General features: G+C 39.3%; 3 protein-coding genes across 3 annotated transcripts; 2 read left to right on the forward strand and 1 right to left on the reverse strand.

Annotated features, from left to right (window-relative positions):
• Nucleotides 1-33: 33 nt before the first annotated feature.
• Nucleotides 34-9,231, reverse strand: cfap70 (cilia and flagella associated protein 70). Its single transcript, XM_008325748.3, has 25 exons — nucleotides 8,390-9,231; nucleotides 7,566-7,749; nucleotides 7,237-7,332; nucleotides 7,026-7,090; nucleotides 6,722-6,907; nucleotides 6,420-6,602; nucleotides 5,982-6,076; nucleotides 5,669-5,750; nucleotides 5,437-5,568; nucleotides 5,230-5,325; nucleotides 4,701-4,792; nucleotides 4,548-4,605; nucleotides 4,258-4,440; nucleotides 4,053-4,184; nucleotides 3,303-3,431; nucleotides 3,078-3,211; nucleotides 2,860-2,975; nucleotides 2,458-2,697; nucleotides 2,205-2,347; nucleotides 1,903-2,055; nucleotides 1,194-1,349; nucleotides 940-1,029; nucleotides 718-819; nucleotides 349-396; nucleotides 34-172 (listed from the first exon to the last, which is right to left on the reverse strand). Exons 1-25 carry the CDS (start codon nucleotides 8,456-8,458, stop codon nucleotides 95-97), a joined length of 3,042 nt encoding a protein of 1,013 aa, XP_008323970.1. The 5' UTR covers nucleotides 8,459-9,231; the 3' UTR covers nucleotides 34-94.
• A 135-nt stretch (nucleotides 9,232-9,366) lies between these two features.
• On the forward strand, nucleotides 9,367-12,068 carry mrps2 (mitochondrial ribosomal protein S2). The gene is made up of 4 exons (XM_025062284.1): nucleotides 9,367-9,506; nucleotides 9,725-9,841; nucleotides 9,924-10,044; nucleotides 10,625-12,068. Exons 1-4 carry the CDS (start codon nucleotides 9,482-9,484, stop codon nucleotides 11,169-11,171), a joined length of 810 nt encoding a protein of 269 aa, XP_024918052.1. The 5' UTR covers nucleotides 9,367-9,481; the 3' UTR covers nucleotides 11,172-12,068.
• Nucleotides 12,069-12,936: 868 nt separating this feature from the next.
• On the forward strand, nucleotides 12,937-17,830 carry dipk1b (divergent protein kinase domain 1B). Its single transcript, XM_008325744.3, has 5 exons — nucleotides 12,937-13,284; nucleotides 13,750-13,884; nucleotides 15,200-15,307; nucleotides 16,095-16,271; nucleotides 16,478-17,830. The coding sequence occupies exons 1-5, from the start codon at nucleotides 13,216-13,218 to the stop codon at nucleotides 17,288-17,290; spliced, it is 1,302 nt and encodes a 433-aa protein (XP_008323966.1). The 5' UTR covers nucleotides 12,937-13,215; the 3' UTR covers nucleotides 17,291-17,830.
• Nucleotides 17,831-18,573: the final 743 nt, after the last annotated feature.

Raw genomic sequence — 18,573 nt, forward strand, 5'->3', positions numbered from 1 at the left:
TGACCAAATCCAAGTACAGTAGCAACAGTTTGTATCAAATATTGTTTAATTACTTTGTATAAGTATTGGTATGTCCGGATCTTTTGTCAAAGCATTAAGACAGATGACTGAATCGCAGCTGACTTTGCAGCTCGTTGATCTCTTTGAGGAGTGACTCCTTCTGCAGGTTGAACTTTAAAAATGGAAAAAAAAAAGTTTTGTTAAGAGACAGAAAAATAACCTCAAATGAATATATTATGTGTTACAGTAAGGAATGACAAAAACATCAACTGTCCTGATGTGTAAATTTACAGTGGGGGGGTTTCTATATAGGTTTAGAAGATTAACCCTTCCAGACAAATCACTCACCCTTTTTGCATATTTATAAAAATGTTCTGCTTCCTCTTGTCTCCCAGTCTGAAAAACAAAGACGACGTTAAAGACAACTTCAGAACACTCATTGTTCTTGTTTTGGGTTTTATTGTTGTTTTTTGTATTTTCACCTTACTGCTCATGTCCATATCAAAAACTGTTAACAACTGTTATTCAACCCTACTTTACTTTAAATATATTCTTCGTTCGAACCAATACTTGAACTAAAATCTTAGGAAAGTAGATGAAGAACTGTGGGATACTCATATAATTTTGTCACATTCTATCGTGACATATTGAAAGTAGGGAGACCTTAATGTGGACAAAGTAAAGTAAAGTTTTGTTCAGGATGTCACATTCACTCACCTTGAGGCAAATTAGCGTCAGGTATCCCCACACTTCTGGATTCTGGTTGTTCAAGTGGTTGGCCTCGGTGAAAGCTTCCTCGGCTATTTCCAGCTCCTTGGACTAACACAAAAACAGACACATATATTTAAATATATTTTTACTAAAAACATTTTCTCCTAAATTGTTAACTTTAGCCTTGTAAGAAATGTTGTCGTTTTTGTCTAAAAGTGAAGTTTTTACCCCAAAGTAGGCTGTGCCCAGACCCAGCCAAGTCAGACTGGAGGGAAACTGCTCACAAGCCTTCAGGTAGACCATTTTGGCTAATTCATACTGTCCAAAAATATGAAAAAAAGTAGTTAACCAACTACGTATATTGTGTTATGTATATTGTGTTTGTTTTATGTTTGTATATTGTGTTATAAAAACTGCACAATTTCCATTTTTATGTTTGTTTTATGTTGGGTTTTTTTTGTCAAATAATTACAGATTCTCACACTTTCTTGCTGGAGATAGATGGATCCCATGCGGAGGAAGACGAGGTTTGACGGGTTCTGCAGGAAACTCAGGCTCCGGTCGTAACACTCCCGGGCGTCATTCAGGGCTCCGCGCTGGTAATAGCAGTGGCCCATCAGAGCCCACATGTCTGCATCCTGCCCATATGGTGGACAGATTCACAGGTCAGTGTTAGGAAGAGATGCTCATTAAATAAGAGCGGCTGTCACCCTACAGTACTCTGACACTGGCAGCCTCACGTCACATCAACGTCACATTTAATGCACTTCAACTGTGTTGTTCAGCATTGTTCCAAAATGACCACTGAAGTGTGCAGCTGCAATTCTAAATCATTAGTATTTGATCTACATGTCTGTAAATGAGCAAACAGTGTATTAAACTGGTTGTTTTCAATCTAAGGCACACGTACCACTTGTGGTACCTTCTGGAATCTGTTGGAATCTTTTTTTTCTCTTAAATAAGGTTTGTTAACTAGTGAACATAGTGTTTATACAATTAAAAAACTCAAAAACTAATTGGTTGAAGGTACCAGTTGTTGTGATACTACAGTACATAGTACACTGTGGCTTTGGTTGATGAACAAATACATGCATACTGTGCTCAAACTCGCAGTGTAGCACACTGCTGTGCTATAATGTTGTTCGTGCACAACATCATTATTAATTATGCAGTAAATCTAAACTTTATTACCCGCTCTTTGTGAGACAACGCCTGACTGAGGTTCTCAGCGGCGCTGTCGTATTCAGCCTTAAGGAACTGCAGCTGGGCCAAGTTGTAGAGGTAGGAAACGGAGCGTCTCCCGTTTGAGGACAGCAGCTCCTGTGACAGAGCGTGTTCAGCCATCTGAGGACGACAAAAGGCTCAGATGAGGGTTGGTGTTTTTGAACTTTCTGAGGAGACAGGCTTTGGGTAAAGTTTAAAATGATGTTGTTGTTGTTTTGTGTTCTGAATCTGACCAGGACTTGGTGTGTGTTTGTTCTGTGTGTTTTTACCTTCAAAGCATTGTTGTGCAGGAGGAACCTGACAGTCTCTATGTAAATGGATGTAGGACCTTTTGTTGAAACTGTCATGGTAGGATAGGGTCTCACTGAAGGGTCTTTCAGACTCTCCGTCTCGCTCTCGAGAATCTTTGGATCTGGGAGGGTAAATAAAACAGAGCAGTCAGCTGATGGTCTGTCTAAAAGCTATAATTAATGCAAATCCGTTGAAAAACATAGGGAACTATTTGTCGTTTGCTGTAGTCACCAAGGTGATGAATAGTATCAGTGGACTGATAGAGTTCACTTTCCGAATCCTCATCATCCAGGGTGTCTTTTTCCTCTTTGCTCTTATTCTCCTCCTCCCCGTCCTCCTCCTCCTCCTCCTCTACCTCGTCATCATCTCCGTATCGCTGGATGTAATCTTGGTTCAAACACAATTGTCTCCTGGCCTCATTGAAAGCCCATTCGGCCAGAATGGAGTCGTTCTGGCTCTCATGGAGCAAACCTAGATGGCAGAAAGTTGATGGTAAAGCGAAGATGATGACAATTTTATTTAAAAGAAGAGCATGTTTTTCAGTAGGGTTAGGTAGTTGATGTTCTAGGATGCCTAAAATGCCAGGTCAGGGTAGGGTCAAAGGTCAAACAATTATAATGCCACAGCTCTCACCCAGAAGTGTCCAGGCCACCACACTGCATGGATCGATGCTGGTTGCCTGCTCCAGGAACGTCTTAGCCTCCGTGTAACGTTCAAATGTTGCTTCCACGACCCCACACATAATCAGACTAAAAACAAACGAGAACGTTATTCCAAACTTCACATCTCTAATCTGCAGTGAATCTAATCTGAGTCCAGTAAACTGAGAAGCGTGGAGTAGCATTTCCAACCTGGGGCAGTGCTCCTGCTGCACCGACACTGCATTGTTGAAACACTCTTTAGCCAACAGGTAGTCTCCTAACAGCATGCAGAGCCCGCCCCATGCAAATTTGTAGACAGGCTCACGGGGACACCTCACTACCAACTGTAGGTAAATATTAAAAAAAAACACAGAGGTCGCTCAGAGTCATTGTTAATATTTAACATTAAAAAACCCTCAGTTGTGGTGTTCTTACCTCCTGATAGTAGAGAGCGGCCTGTTCATAATCCCCAGTAAGCTGAGCTTCTCTGGCAAAATATCTGAGCTGAGGGCATGATAAATGATGATCGTCGTCGGCGTCACGAACAATGCTGTCTGAATAAATCTGACAGGGCAGGAGAATGTCACAAAGAGAGTATGGTGTTATGTTCATGTCTGCTTATTTACACTAAAAACCATTTATGTTCATGTCTGCTTATTTACACTATAAAAAAAAACATACGATGGGTCGTACAGCTGCAAGTCTGAACTCATACTGTACATAGGTTCCTCTGTCACTAACCTACGCTAACACCGTGGTACATCATAATGAGAGCTGAAGTGGGCTGGACATAATTACCTATAATTACCTATAAATAACAATAAGTCCATGTTTTTCCCCTTTGTGTTCGTGCGTCTTCAAGTACAAGTACCGGTATGTTAAAAATATTGATATTTAATGAAATATCATTTGACAAAACATTTCTAACATTAAGTGTATATGAATTCAAGCAGGCCCGATTTAATCTCTAAGTGGGCCAATTTTGGCCCGTTGGCCATATGTTGGACACCCCTGATCTAGGACACAAAAGACATCAGAAGAGTCTGACTTATGTCTGGGAGCATCAGAATGATGGAACAATACATTTATGGGAGACGTAACCATTGAAAGCCGTAGGTCAAGGACGTCGTACACTGAGGAGCCACTGTGTATATGTATATATGTATGTGTGTGTGTGTGTCTTACTTTATTCAAGGCTACATGCATTTCATCCACCAGGAGAACATAGAGCTTTCTAACAAAAGCCTGCAGCTCCAGAGAGTCAGTGAAAGGTTCGGTCCTCTGCATCTGGTCACGGACCAGCCTCACCACTGCATGCTGCACACCAGAAACACAGTGACGGTCAACGGTGAGTCAGCGGCAACAATAAGACAACCTTCGTCCGTACGACCTTCATCTGCTCCTTGAAGGCGAAATATCTCCCAGTGTCATTGAGTGAACCCAGCAGCTGAACTCTGGCCTGCTCCCAGCTGAAGTCTTCTGATGGGATACATCCTGCTGCGATTAACTCCTTAAACTGGTCTGAGACATGGGCCACCACGCTGGCCACCTGTTTGTGGAAGTCAAATATTGCCTGAAGGACCACATGAGTAACAAAAAAATAATTAGAAACTAACAAAGCTCTCATTTCTTCCCAGCGTGTTTTGTGATTTTGTCTGTGTTCGTGTCTCTGTTGTTTACCCTTTCTGATCTGCTGGGACCTGCTGGAGGTGGTCTGGGTGGGATCAGTGCTCTCACCCTGCAAAGAACAGAGACACAGCTCAGCAGGGATGGAAGTGGATGGTAGCGAGATGCGACTGACAAAACCACGGGACTTTGTTTTGACCTAATGACCTTCTGCTCAGCTCCTCAGGAGATGTTTTGGGGATGAGCGGTTGCTCCAGGGAAATCTCCACAATCAGGTAAGTCCTGGCCTCCAGGTACATCTAACATCAGCAAGGACGCGGCGGTAATATGGTGAAGGGTTATAGAAATAAGAAGGGCTTATTTGTACATTAAAAATGTAACACTAAGTCACTCAAGACTGAACGTGTTTTTGACTCAATCAACAACATTAGTAAAAACAACAATGACATTAAATAAACCTATTACTTAACACATGTTAAAGAAAGAAATAGAGAATTCTAAACTTTTTTTTTCATATTCATATTAAGTGCTAAGTGCTTTTTTTCTTGAAAATTCAAAGTTTTAGAACCTAGTGTTCTTAACATTCACATTCAAACTTTCTGAGCTAAAACTAAACAACATGTCCTGCAGTAGAAGCTGAGCTACATACTGTATGTCACTTGTCACCTCACAGTTTCAGGTCATTGAAGTCTATTTGTATTGTAAGGATGTGAGCTGCTGTCTAGTGAATACCTACGTTTGCGTCTGCGTTGCCTGGGACGTCTGCTTTGTTCTTGGTTTGACATGATTTTACTTGAGTGGTGGTGGTATTTTCAACTGAATATGCTCTCGTCTGAAGAACACAAACACAAAGTAAATTAAGAGTTTACAAATCAAGCTCCACTCGAGATTCAATTGAAGATTTCATTCTTAACATCTATCATTAACATGTGCAGTATCTCACCAGATAGTTTTCAAAGCAGGGGACGACAGAGTACGCTCCTCGGATACGGGTGACTCCAGGATACAGCAGCCGGCCCATGTCTACGTACGCACAACCGTGGAAGGAGGTTTCTGACGGATGCTCATCAACTGTCTGTTACAAATCCTTCACATCAATCACTCAAGTCCCTAAATGCAACACAGGCTGAATTTAAGATTTCTGGACATTATTTTTAAAAACATTGCTTTCAAACCTGTTTGCCTTTTCGAGCCGAAGAAGCCGTCCTCATAACTTCTACTGGCCAGTGTCTGTTCTCAGTGATCCTCTGCCGCAGCCTGGCGTTAACATTCTATATTAGGGATGACTCCAGCCAATATTAAGGATCAGCATTGGTCTGATATTGGTCAACATTTCAGGATCGTGTCCCGTGTCATCATCAAACCTACAGTATTATTATGAGTTTCTTGTTTTTGTCTTTTCATTTTTTTCTTTTTCTTTTGGGCTTGCTGATTGGCTTAATTACATTACTTTTTACTCTTAAAAAACAGTGCTGTGCTCTGGCTGACCTGGCATTTCCTCCTGCGTCCATGAAGCAGCACATCTCTGTGTCCCAGCTCACTCTGTTCTTAGCGGTCTCGACATCATTACGGAACTGAGTGTGCTGTAAAATGGGGGGAAAAAAATTGTGCCACGTTAAGCCATGTTTGATGATTATTTCATAGAAACAATGTCTCTTGTCGTGTTATCAAGCCGTCAGTATCACGCTTTGACTCTAATGCAGTGCTTCTCAAAATGACATTAGTTCAATAAATCTGAAATGTAATTTGTTAAGGTTTTTGTTGGGGCGACGGGGGCACATGGGGCTTAAAATTGGCACCTGTTCAAAGTGGGGAATGACCAAAAACGTTTTAAGAACCACTGTTCTAATGAACCCTGAAGATGGCCTGAAGTCCATGATCGGTGACAGTAATGTCATGTACTTCAAAAAAAATACTGGCAGTTACCTCTGGGCCAGTCAGCTCACCATCTTCCAGCTCAATAGGTTCTTCATGGAAGAATAATCCGGGGAAGAAGTGGTTCTCTGGCACCAACGGAACTATATATGGTCTTTTCTTCTGTCTGGGCTTTTCCTCCTTCTGACCCCCGGGCTTCAGGTAGCCCTTACTGAAAACCATCAACTCATCGTCCTGGGAGGCATAAGAAATGCATATGACTCTAGTAGTAAGATGTTAAACCATTGGATAAGAGGGAAAAAAATACAAGTAAATATTTTTTTCCAATATTCTATTTCCTACTTCAGAGTCACCTGTGCCGTAGTTGGGATCTCCAGAGCAGCTGTGTAAGCGAAAGGGGAAGTGTTGGCAGACGCCTGCACTGTCCACGTCTCAGGGACAGAAAAGGCCGTCTCTATGACCACTGTCATCATGTTGGAGTTTTCTGCCTCGGCCAGCAACGAAGCTGATAAGTTGACGGACACATCCAGGGTGGCATGCTGATGGGAACAAATAACACCACAAACGGTTTATGTGTAAAATGAGATGTTGAAGTGATACCATATAATATATATATTTGATTTTGGAGACTGTACTGTGTGGTGTTACTAAACCTACCAGGAACTCTTTTGTGGAGCTGGATACTGGATAAACGGTGACAGTGGATGAAAAGCTACACTGACCTGAAGGCAGAAGAAGAGAGACGTCATTGATTCTGACAGAAAGTCTCTGCAGTTACCGAACAAATTCTGAGAGCCAGTCATCACCTTAAACCACAAAGTGCAGACATACATTTTTTTATTTAGTTTTTTAACTCAAACACATTTACCTTGCAGTGCTGGTACAAGATCAACCACAGCTTGGCCCAGCACGGCAGCCTTTGTGTCAGATTTTCTGGCTTTAGCGGCGACCTCTAAAATAGTCACTTTCCAACAACAAGAGAAAAACCACAACACAATGAACGATCCAGAGTTTGAATGCAGGCTGGTGAAAATCCTCAAACCATGAACAATTATATCGTCATGGATATTGAAGAGATGAGACGTGAAGATGTGAGAGGAGAGGAGAAAAGAGAGGGGAAGGACTGAAGTACTCTTTGAATATATGACACATATTTTACAGTATGTTTGACAGAACAACATCATCCACTCATCTCACATATAATGGGTTTGTTGGCCATGACCGTGAAGTCCTGTGTGCTTTCAGGACAAGGTACGATGCAGGAGAAGTTAAACTCAACGGTGGGCTCTGCAGGGTCCAGTCGTTTCCTCTCCGACTCCCCCAGCACAGTTCCATTGATCTCAGCCTTCACAAAACCCATGTGTCCAGCTTTCTTTCCATGCTAAAATGAAAATGTACATTTAAACATATATCACTTTTTCTTTCAGCTTTGTCCCTTTTTGTTTTTTTTAGGGGTTGCCACAGCGAATCATTGATTTCCATATATCCATATAGATACAGTGTGCCACCGTAAATTATCCAATTTCACTTAATTGGTCTTAAAATTATAATTTATTTATTACAAATATTTTTACTTTGTTATGCAATGTGTAGTAAAAGGCAGAACAATTAAATACTCTTCCACTAGATGGCAGCAGATGGCCATTAAAACTAAAAAAGACAATCGGAGCCTTTGAAGATCTTTGTCTTTTCTTCCATTCCTATAAGTATATCAGCATTATCTTTAACTAAACAGGCCGAGATGTATCACTGAGTTAATAGATAGTGAGTATATTTTAAAAATATTTTAAAAGATTACTACATGTCATTACATATACTTTTTTATTTTTGTCGGTGGGTGAATTTGGAAGATATTTACACTTACCAGATCTTACCAGAGATTATGTAGTTTTTAGGGGCAAAAACTAATTAATCAAATTAATCATATAAGATATAACACTCTTGCTGTTACGGCAGAAAATACAATTCTCACAAACTCTAGTTCATTTTATGTGTCAGCATTGAGAACCGGAAGGTCTTACCAGGTTGTTAGCACGGATAACAGTTAGCGTTATCACGGTCATCTCTTCTGCGTTGTCCGCAGCCTCCATCGTTTACAGAAATGAAAGGCAAACCTTCAGTTAAAAAAAAGTGTATATTTTCTGTCCGTCTTCAGTGTTTGCAGCAGATCGATAGTGTTCGTCTCTCTCGCCTTTACTTTTCTAACCTTTACATACATTTGTTACCCCCATTCTTACAAAGATAAAAGGTTTTTTATAAAAAAGATAAAAGATACAATAAATTTGTTGTTTTTTTCTCGAGTTAACTGCTGCTGTGACCCTCGTAGGGGAGTTCTGTTTCCATGACAATAGAGACTACTTGCTGGTGTGTTCATGTACAATGGGAAATATCTGGTATACCATCACAACGGAGAAAAACGTGTTTGAACTTGCAATTAATGCAGTCATGGCCGGTGTTCTACCTCTACACAGAACCCACAAAAAGTGATTAGTAAAGCCATAAGCCATACCATATAGTATACTGATCAAAACTTTAACAAATTGTTCGGTATTTTTTTAATGCATTTCATTTCTTTGAGACATTATCGGCTTTATGAATCATATTTGCCACATGTATAAATGTACATGGCATCACTAACAGGTTTTATTTAAAAGAAATGGGTTTTTCTATTACGGTTACATTGCTGAATAATAATAAACTTTGCTAGCAAGTTGAAAAACATTTGTACATTTATATAAACCTTAACATACTATGCAGTATGTCAAAGCATTGTCACATTATAAGCTACTAATGGATATCTTTGTCAATGAAGTCTTTTTCCAAAGCACTTTTACCATTTTAGCGGTCTGTAGCTTAGCAAAGTATTGCATTATGTAAATTGAAAACCCCTAATTCGGGGATAATAACAACATAACCCACTTTAGGTCTCTCTATGTCGAAACATCTAATATATTTATTTTAAATTATATTTTCTTGACCATCTTAAAGAAAGATAACGCTGTAAAAACAATAGGTGGCAGTAATGCGCTAAGAGGAGAGCTGTACGACAAATCTCCCGGAAACCGAAGAAGAAGATGTAAAGTTGACCTTCCGTGTTTCCTCTTCATACAAGCATGGCAGGACGGGCGCTGACCAAAGGTATTGTCAATATACATATATTAACAGACATGTGATGCAGTCTAATAATTGCTTGTTTATCCGGTTTCTTCATTGTGTTTTATTACGGTGTTCTTGCGAGGTTTCGATAAAAGGGCTAAACGATATTCTATATCTTTAGCTTAGCTAGGTCGCTAGTGTTACAGTCTTGTCGCTGCTCATTAAAAGTTAACGTTCTGACATTTGTTCCTCATGTTTAGGTTTTCTGTGGCTGCGACAGCTGCGGACTGCTACAGTCGGCTACTCATGTGGAGCACATCATTATTCCACAGCAGCGTCTGCTGAGCCACTTCAGCCCCCGAACGAAGATGTTACAGGTGAAGAAACCGCACCGAACACACACATACAGTTTTAACTGGTGACAGATTTCACCCAAACTATCTTTCTTTTTTTATGCAGAAAAGATACTGAATCTACCACTTGAGAACCCCGATTTCTTTCGTGTGTCTGAGCTGTTCTCTTTAAAAGACTTGTTCAACGCCAGGGTACATCTGGGCCATAAAAAGGGCTGCAGGCACAGGTCTGTACACACTTTTTGTACTTCAAAAAATGTAAATAATTGAGCCCATAATATAAATCTAATAACTACAGTTACCCTTTATTGCGCAAAGTAATCTCTTTGGTTTATTTTAATTAATAGAACTTTTAACACGTTGACAATTAACCTTTTTCCTTTAGCCTAAAATGAACCAACCATGAGCGTTTGAGGCTTGCTTACAGTGATCATACATTTGTAATAATATTAATGGTATTTAATTTTTGTACCATAGCCCAGCTACAAAAAAGTATTCATTCCAATACACTTTGTACCATAGCCCAGCTACAAAAAAGTGTTCATTCCAATACACTTATACAAAAAACAAAACCGAAAAAGTTAAATTCACTTTGAAAACAAAACCGAAAAAGTTAAATTCACATTGTTTTTGTTTATTTTTATTTATTTTTTTATTTAAATGTGCACCATTTAACAATTTCTCTGATGTTCTCCTTTTTGTGAACTGAGAGATCAGGTCTACCAGTCGCAAAAGATATTGTTTAATTATTTTCAGCTGAAATTAATCTCCAATTATGTAATGATTTATACAACTTGTGGTTTTCAGGCTCATGGAGCCGTACCTTTATGGATGTCGATTAGACCAGGACATAATTGACTTGGACCAGACCGTAGAGCACCTTCAGCTGGCTCTTAATTTCACTGCCCACATTGCCTATCGTGGTGGCATTATATTGTTTGTCAGCCGCCGGCGTCAGTTCGGTCACCTGGTGGAGAGCACTGCCATGAAATGTGGGGAATACGCCCATACACGATACTGGCAGGGGGGTCTCCTTACGAATGCTCCTGTCCAGTACGGCCCCAATGTTCGCCTTCCAGACCTCCTCATCTTCTTGTCTACTCTCAATAATGTGTTTCAACAACACGTGGGAATCAGAGATGCAGCAAAAATGAATATTCCCACAGTAGGTGTGGTGGACTCGAACTGTAACCCCAGTCTGATAACATACCCTATACCTGGGAATGATGACACCCCAGTTTCCGTGGAGCTGTACTGTCGTTTGTTTCAGATGACCATCAGACGTGCCAAAGATAAAAGGAGACAGATGGAGCTTCTTCACGGCCTGTCGAAACCCACCCCGGAAAGCTCATGACATTATTCGTTCTTGAGAATGAGACATTAAATACAGTATGTTATCAAAAAAGTTTGCTAATGTCTGCTTCTCTTCATCGTGCATACACTCAAAAATAATATAGAATAAGAGCTTCAGTTAATTGTATTAACTGTATTCAGTTAATCAGGAATTCTGTCTTCAAGCTAGTGTTTACCAACCTATTTTAAGCCACAGCACATATTTGACATTTGTGAAAAAATCCCAACCAATCTTTCACAATTTATTTACTCATTGTCCAACCTAGGCCTGTTTAGTTAAAATCAATGCTGATATGCGTGCAGGAATTGGAGAAAGCAAACGATCATCAACAGCTGAGTTGCTGCCTTTTTTCATATAGTTTTTATAGCATTTGGCTGCCACCTAGTGGGAGAGTGTTTAGTTCTGCCTCTCACATAAGGTAAATATATAACTTATTTGCAGTAAATTAGAATTGAAAATTAAAAAGACTTTTCAGACCAATTAAGTGAAATGAAATGATTTTTCACATTATTTCCCAACTCCGTTTCACAGTGGTTGGAAACTGCTTCAAGACATTGTCTTCTTTATGGTAACGTTGTTGTACATACTTTTGTACGTAGTTTATTGACATGATGATGTTTGTTTCTGATGTATATTAGCAGTTTGCTGTTAGGCCAGCCATACTTATTAATTATTTGCTGTTATTTCTGTTGATAATACAGAACACCTTTGTAAAATGTTGCTGCTGTATAAACACTTCTACACAGGCTAAGAACCACGACATGGAACAGAAATCTGTTTAACTGTAAACCCTACTTTTTTTGTCTTGTCGTGTGAAAGAAAACCAAGCAACATCTAATATAGATTATATAAAAGAAAAACACACATAAGCAAACATTAAATTTGACTGGATTCTCACTGAATGTTGTTTTGTTATTTCTGTTACCATCAAACCAGGACAACATTAGTTCACAATATTATGAAGACGTCTTGTTTACTGACATGAATTTTGTTTTATTAAAATCTGGCTTTCATGCTGCCCCACACATTGGAATTATTCAAATTGAAAGCGATAGTTTAGTTAGTTTGTCTCTGCAACAAAGAGAATAAGAAAGTAACAAGTACAAGTAGGTGACTTACGTAAGAGATCTTACAAATACTGAGCTGTGTTTGATCAGGTTGTTATCCTCAAAAATAACAATTTTATAATTAGAGATTTTTTTTTAACTCCATTTGATTTATTTTTCCAAAAAAGAAAAAAAAAACATCTGAAAGAAACTTTATAGTTGGCCTGAAACGTGACAAAAGAAGTAAGTTGAAACCTGGTGTGAACGACATCCACCCGGAATATAACAAAGAAGGACATTTACGATGAAAACACAGCTTAAATTGAGGATATGTGGCGAGGGGGGGGAGTGCGTTTATTTTGTGAATAGATACATTTCTGTCTTAGAGCTTTTTATTTCAAATTTTCTTCGTTTTTGAGCGCAGGACATTTATGTCGACCAAATAATAATAATAAAAATCTCCCAGCCCCCTCCCCTTTAAAGGAGCGCAGAGATGAGTCGCTGAGAAACCGAGGTTGTGGGATTGAACCACAATGATGTAGACGTTCATTTGACTGAACGGTCAGGACGCTACCTTCGCCTACATTGATCGGCTTTGCGACAGCGCAACGCTTTATATATATTATTTTTTTTAATTTTTATACTCTTGCTTATATTTTTTCAGCGCAACGCTTTATATATATATATATATTTTTTATTTTTTATTTTTATACTCTTGCTTATATTTTTGGGGGCTCAAATCAGAATTTGCCAAATTTCAAGGACGCACCGTGGATCCATTTTCCCTGGCAAATGATTCGCGTTTTCTTCTAAAAATGGTGCTGAAAACGTCGTATAGAGAAGAGACAATCCTTTGTGTCGACTTGTTTTTAACAAACACGGTGGGGTTGATTTTCCGCGTGGGTTTTAGTTGTGATCCGGGGTTTTTTCTGTAATGATGTGATCGGACGCAGATTCGTACTGCACTCTCGCTGCGCTGCTGTCCAACCGAGCCGCTCATGATGCCCAGAGCCGTGAGGAGACTGGTCCATTTGGTGCTGTTCTGCCCACTGTCCAAAGGCCTGCAGGTATACAGACTATTTATACTGTGCATTAGAAATCATTAATGATGTCACTGTCGGCCCTCGGAGGGGTCCCGGACCACCTGCGTCCATGTACACCAGTCCGCATGCGTCACAAAATGTCGAGAGTGTGAAAGACGTGTGATGATTAGGAGAGTGAACACAACACAACACATCAGCTGTGCTGGTTGGACACGGTCCAGTCCTCACAGTTATTATTGTTGTTACAGGCCTCAGTGAAGGTAACAGATTATGATGCATTTAAATTAAACTGTAGATCTTAGTAAACAATCGAAGTACTCTGTTGTATTTATTAGTACATTTTGTGGGGTTCAGTTTGTTGCATTTAGAAACACCCAGTGCTGAGGCTAATAATTTATTAACACACATACCTAAATGCAGTGAAAACTGTCTTTATTCAGAATTAATTGTCATTACCTTTGAGTAACAACTCTTTCTTTCCTCCCAAAGAGTCGCCTACCGGCCATCAAGGTGAAGTACCTGCTCCTGGTCTGGCTGGGTATCCTCATCACCAGCTGGGTCCTTTACATGCAGTATGCCTCGTACTCTGAACTCTGCCGTGGTCACGTCTGCCATATGATTATTGTGAGTATGGTAAAACTGCAGTATGAGAGTCGCAAGACTAATGATTATGTATAAATGCTGGACATACAACGAATAACTAGGATTCTGGTTAATTAGACAGTATTTTTAGACACAAAAGAATTAGATATAATGGCCAATTTTTCAGGGATTTTAATTTAAATGTTTGGTACAGACCAGGGTTTTTCAACCTTGGGGTATTTCATTTTAAAAAGCTGATAAAAATAATTTCAACTTATTATTATTCTTTTTAGAAGTATGATTAAAAACACCACAATCTTAATTGAGGATAAAATATAAAATTTAAAATATAGCATTTAAAATACGTATCTGAGCTGGTGTATCTTGATTGAGGGCAGAAAAAAAAAAGTCAGAGAATCCTCCAGAAATTTAAGTGTATTTGACCAGGTTTGTCTTTAGAGGCTGACATAAGCCTTGAGTGATATAGAGTATTACAGTATTAGATCACAACAGAGTCAACAAAGGGCTGCAGCATTACTGTCTTTACCAGAGGGTGAAGAAACGGTTGTGGACATTTGTCAGTTTTGTTGTTTTGTTCTGTATAGAGCCTTCACAGCCCACACTGTAACATCACCAACCTCCTGCTGTGTCCAGCTGTTTTCAAAGACTCCAGCTGCTGTGAACACAGTTTCAATCAACATTTGTGACACTGAGGAACATTACATTTACCATGGCTGGTTCACTGAAAGATTTGAATTCTGTGATTGTTTGAACTGGTTGCATAACTGTATTGGAGGACTGCTCTATGTCAGTGCACTCCATTTTGCAGGTTCAATTATCAGGATAAAACCAAAGCCGGTGGAGGACGTGTGCTGTGTCTGGGGTTTTGATTGCAGAAATGAACGTACGTAGTGTAGGTCATACACCAAACAGGTGACCTACATGAGTGTGAGCACATCGTAACATGGGAATGGGTAGTGACATTTGATCACATGTGAAAGAGCTTAAGGGTAGAGTTGTACATTGTTGTCCTGGTTTCTGCTAAAAAGTGTTGTTTTTGGGGCAGGGCCACATGAGCTGGATCCTTGTTCCAGGCTGAGCTTATGAGAGTTGTGTTGCTGTTGCAATAATATAACAATAATAACATTAAAATTACACTAATGGACTTTGGAAACATTGCATATAAACTATGTGAATATTAACAATTTCCTTGTTAACAGTTTCCTAACAGTCTCTTTGATGTATCATTTGTATCTTTGTGCCATTATTTGCAGACAGTGAAGATTAAAAAAACAATGATGGAGGTAACACTAACCTGTGTTAAACTGTATGTAACATTTCTAAATGTGTCTTACAGTGTGATCACTACAGAAGGGGAATCATATCAGGCTCATCTTGCAAGGCACTGTGTGATCAAAGGACTCTGATCCAGAAGCACTGCATGTCCACATCCAGTACACACCAGGTACAGACAAAAACACACAAACAGCTGAGTGTTGACACACTAAAAAGGATGTGCAGAGTTATGATAATGAGGTTTTTCACAACACGATGTTTATGATATTCATATTCATCCTGTCAGCTGGAAACATCCCGTTTTTACGTTGAACAACTTTCAATGAATACCTAGAAAAGGAATAACATTTATAATATATAATAATATTCTCAATGGCATAAAAATGTCTTCAATCCGTCTAGGAATGATTTTTTTATATACGCATAGAGAATTAAGTGATACCCGTGCAGTTAAAGGCAGATTAACTTAAATTACTATTTATTTACTATTAATTACTACTATTACCATGTATTTACTATTTGTTATTTAAGCCTAGTAATGAGTTATTAATGATTTTGGAATCAATAATATATTAATATTAAGTGTTATAATTATAATTAAAATGATTAATTTACCTAAAACCACACAAACTGAAGAAAAATAAGAGCTTTTTCACAATAATAAATATTAATATATTTTGTTCTATGACCACAATAATAAATATTAATATATTTTGTCACTTTGTCACCATGGTCTTGTGTTGATATATATTCTCTGTAGTTTTAAAGGTTTTCATAAAGATTATTAAAAAGTAGTTCAATGCCTGCAGTGATGAATGAAAGAATAGCTTGGATTACACTCAGTATGGGACTGAATCCAAATGACAATGATACTTGTGTGTCTGTTGTTTTTTTTTTTTACACATTACGCAAAAAAAAGACATTTGACATCAGTTCTCACATTTCTATGTACAAAGGTTTACCGTGGACTGTGGAAGGAGATTCCTGTTGTGATCAAGTGTAGCGTTAAAGATCCAGTTAGGATTGACGGCGCTCCGGATTCAGTGCTGCGACAGGAGATCAGTTTATTTGACAAACCCACTCGTGGAACCTCGATGGATGAGTTCAAGGAGATGATGCATAGTTATCTTAAGGTTGTTGTTGTTTTTTTTTCCAGCACTAACTATTGTTTATATATAGTGTGATATAGTATAATCTTAGATGGATGCATAGTTATCTTAAGGTTGTTGTTTTTTTTTCAGCACAAACTATTGTTTATATATAGTGAGATCTGTAATCTTGGATAATTTATTTTTGTGTCAAACCCATAACCAACCGCTTTTCATTCTCCCCCCCACAGACCAACCTTGGTGAGCAGCCGTCCTTGACCACCATGGTGGACAGAGTTATTGCCCTTGCTGATGTCAATCAGGACAGCAAAGTGTCTTTAGCAGAGGCCAAGTCTATCTGGGCTCTGCTCCACATCAATGAGTTTCTCCTGATGGTGGCGCTGCAAGAAAAGGAGCACACACCCAAGTTGTTGGGCTTCTGTGGCGACTTGTATGTCACAGAGCGTGTTGGCCATAGCTCCCTCTACAGGCTAGAAGTGCCTCAGTACCTGCAGGCTCTGGTCCCAGAGGCTCTGACCTCCAGTCTCAATCACTGGCTTGCTCCGGCTTGGCCTCGCAGAGCCCGCATAACCATCGGCCTGCTGGAGTTTGTGGAAGAGGTCTTCCACGGCTCCTACGGGAGTTTCCTTATATGTGATGCCAGTCCTCTTCACGTGGGCTACAACGCCAAATATGACTGCAAGATGGTCAACCTGCACAGCGTGGCCTCCGAGGCGGTCGTACGGGACTTTCTAAAGGGACGCAGGTGTGAGACTAACGCCGACTGCACATACGGCCGGGACTGCACGGCAACTTGCGACCGACTGATGAAGCAGTGCAACACTGAGGTCGTGCAGCCCAATCTCGCAAAAGTGTGCATGCTGTTGCAGGATTATCTGCTCTTCGGAGCCCCCTCAGACCTACGTGGGGATCTAGAAAAGCAGCTCCGCACCTGTGTGACTCTGAGCGGTCTGGCCAGCCAGATGGAGGTTCATCACTCACTGGTCTTGAACAACCTGAAGACACTGCTGTGGAAGAAGATTTCCAACACACAGTACTCATGAAACAGCCTGCCATAATATGAACGATGTAGGTTTACAGACGCATCTCATCACAAGAACCTGAAGAGTTTGTTGCCAAATGTTTCGGAAGGTGTTCGTTATTATTGTACATATATATTAATATATTTTCTCTTGCCATTGACTATAAGTAACAGGAAGCTGTGAATTAATGAAAATGTGTTATAATCAACAGAGGAGTTTGACTTATTCTCTTGAATTGCCCATTAAAGCTCCTGATTTTGTTTCCCAACACATTATTTTCTCGTGTGTTTAGAAATCTCAGGGCGTTGTCTATAACTATATCTGAAGGAATACAATAAAAACTGTAACTATAGAATTTAGTGTTTACAGAAACTCCTATCTGTCACTTACTATACGGGAAGAGATTTATCTGAGTGAGAAATGTAATATTTTTGGTGCCAACATCAAGCAGTGGATCAATAAAGTTTTGTAATAATAAACAGATTACACTGATTAAGATTGTGTTTTTCGCATTGGAGGTTAATGTTCACAACCTGAGTTCGCATTCAGTCAGATCTCTATTTCAGTTATTTATTTAAATTACTGATTGTGCATCATGTTTAAGAAATGTTTAACACAGACATGTCGAAACCCCCGGCCCTGGTGTTCTGCAATGGCCTCTGGTGTAGGGGTAAAAAAAATGCCTGATGTTCTGTGAACTTTTTACATCACAGTTTGGTAAGTTGATTGTAAATTATCAACACATTTTGAATCATGAAACCAGTTTAAATGTTATGTTTAACTTGCAAAAAGGTTTCATCGTGTATTTCTGCAAAAAGCAACCTCCCCCAAGGGTAGGCTAGGGTAAGCTAGTTATGAAATAAGAATGATAAGCCCAAGGGTAGGCTAGGGTAAGCTAGTTGTTAAATGCCAAACTCTGTTGCCAGCTATGAAATCTAACCTCAACAATACCAATAGGAGGAGCCAAAGTTCTGTTTCTACTACGTCTACCGTACTGTATTTTGAGAATTATTGCTTTATTACTTTTGTAGTTCTTAATCATTTTATAATGATCTAAGTACATTTTGCAAACCGTAATACTTTTACTGTATTCAGTCTACCTACTGACTGCAAGGATTTCATTGGAGCGACATATAAACTATTGAATCTAAAATCGATCTAGTTATGAAACAGCTCCTGGAATCACAGTCAAGTTAATTTTTTTATGTTACAAAATGTTCCATTTGAAAAAAAAACCCACACATTTTATAAACACTTAAAACTATGTTTCATCTGTATCAATGTTCTAGTGTCAAAGGTAAATA

The sequence above is a fragment of the Cynoglossus semilaevis genome, chromosome 14 (assembly GCF_000523025.1).
Source record: "Cynoglossus semilaevis isolate Cse_v1.0 chromosome 14, Cse_v1.0, whole genome shotgun sequence".
NCBI lineage: Eukaryota > Metazoa > Chordata > Actinopteri > Pleuronectiformes > Cynoglossidae > Cynoglossus > Cynoglossus semilaevis.

Excerpts from the sequence above, each read along its gene's own strand:
- cfap70 (XM_008325748.3), bottom strand. The coding sequence starts at position 8,458 with ATGGAGGCTGCGGACAACGCAGAAGAGATGACCGTGATAACGCTAACT. Across the intron at positions 6,603-6,721 it reads AGATCCCAACTACGGCACAG|GACGATGAGTTGATGGTTTT; the intron begins GTGACTCTGAAG and ends TATGCCTCCCAG. Across the intron at positions 2,056-2,204 it reads TGCACAACAATGCTTTGAAG|ATGGCTGAACACGCTCTGTC; the intron begins GTAAAAACACAC and ends TGTCGTCCTCAG.
- mrps2 (XM_025062284.1), top strand. The coding sequence starts at position 9,482 with ATGGCAGGACGGGCGCTGACCAAAG. Across the intron at positions 9,842-9,923 it reads CCCGAACGAAGATGTTACAG|AAAAGATACTGAATCTACCA; the intron begins GTGAAGAAACCG and ends TTTTTTATGCAG. Across the intron at positions 10,045-10,624 it reads AAAAAGGGCTGCAGGCACAG|GCTCATGGAGCCGTACCTTT; the intron begins GTCTGTACACAC and ends TGTGGTTTTCAG.
- dipk1b (XM_008325744.3), top strand. The coding sequence starts at position 13,216 with ATGATGCCCAGAGCCGTGAGGAGACTGGTCCATTTGGTGCTGTTCTGC. Across the intron at positions 13,285-13,749 it reads CACTGTCCAAAGGCCTGCAG|AGTCGCCTACCGGCCATCAA; the intron begins GTATACAGACTA and ends TTCCTCCCAAAG. Across the intron at positions 15,308-16,094 it reads CCACATCCAGTACACACCAG|GTTTACCGTGGACTGTGGAA; the intron begins GTACAGACAAAA and ends CTATGTACAAAG.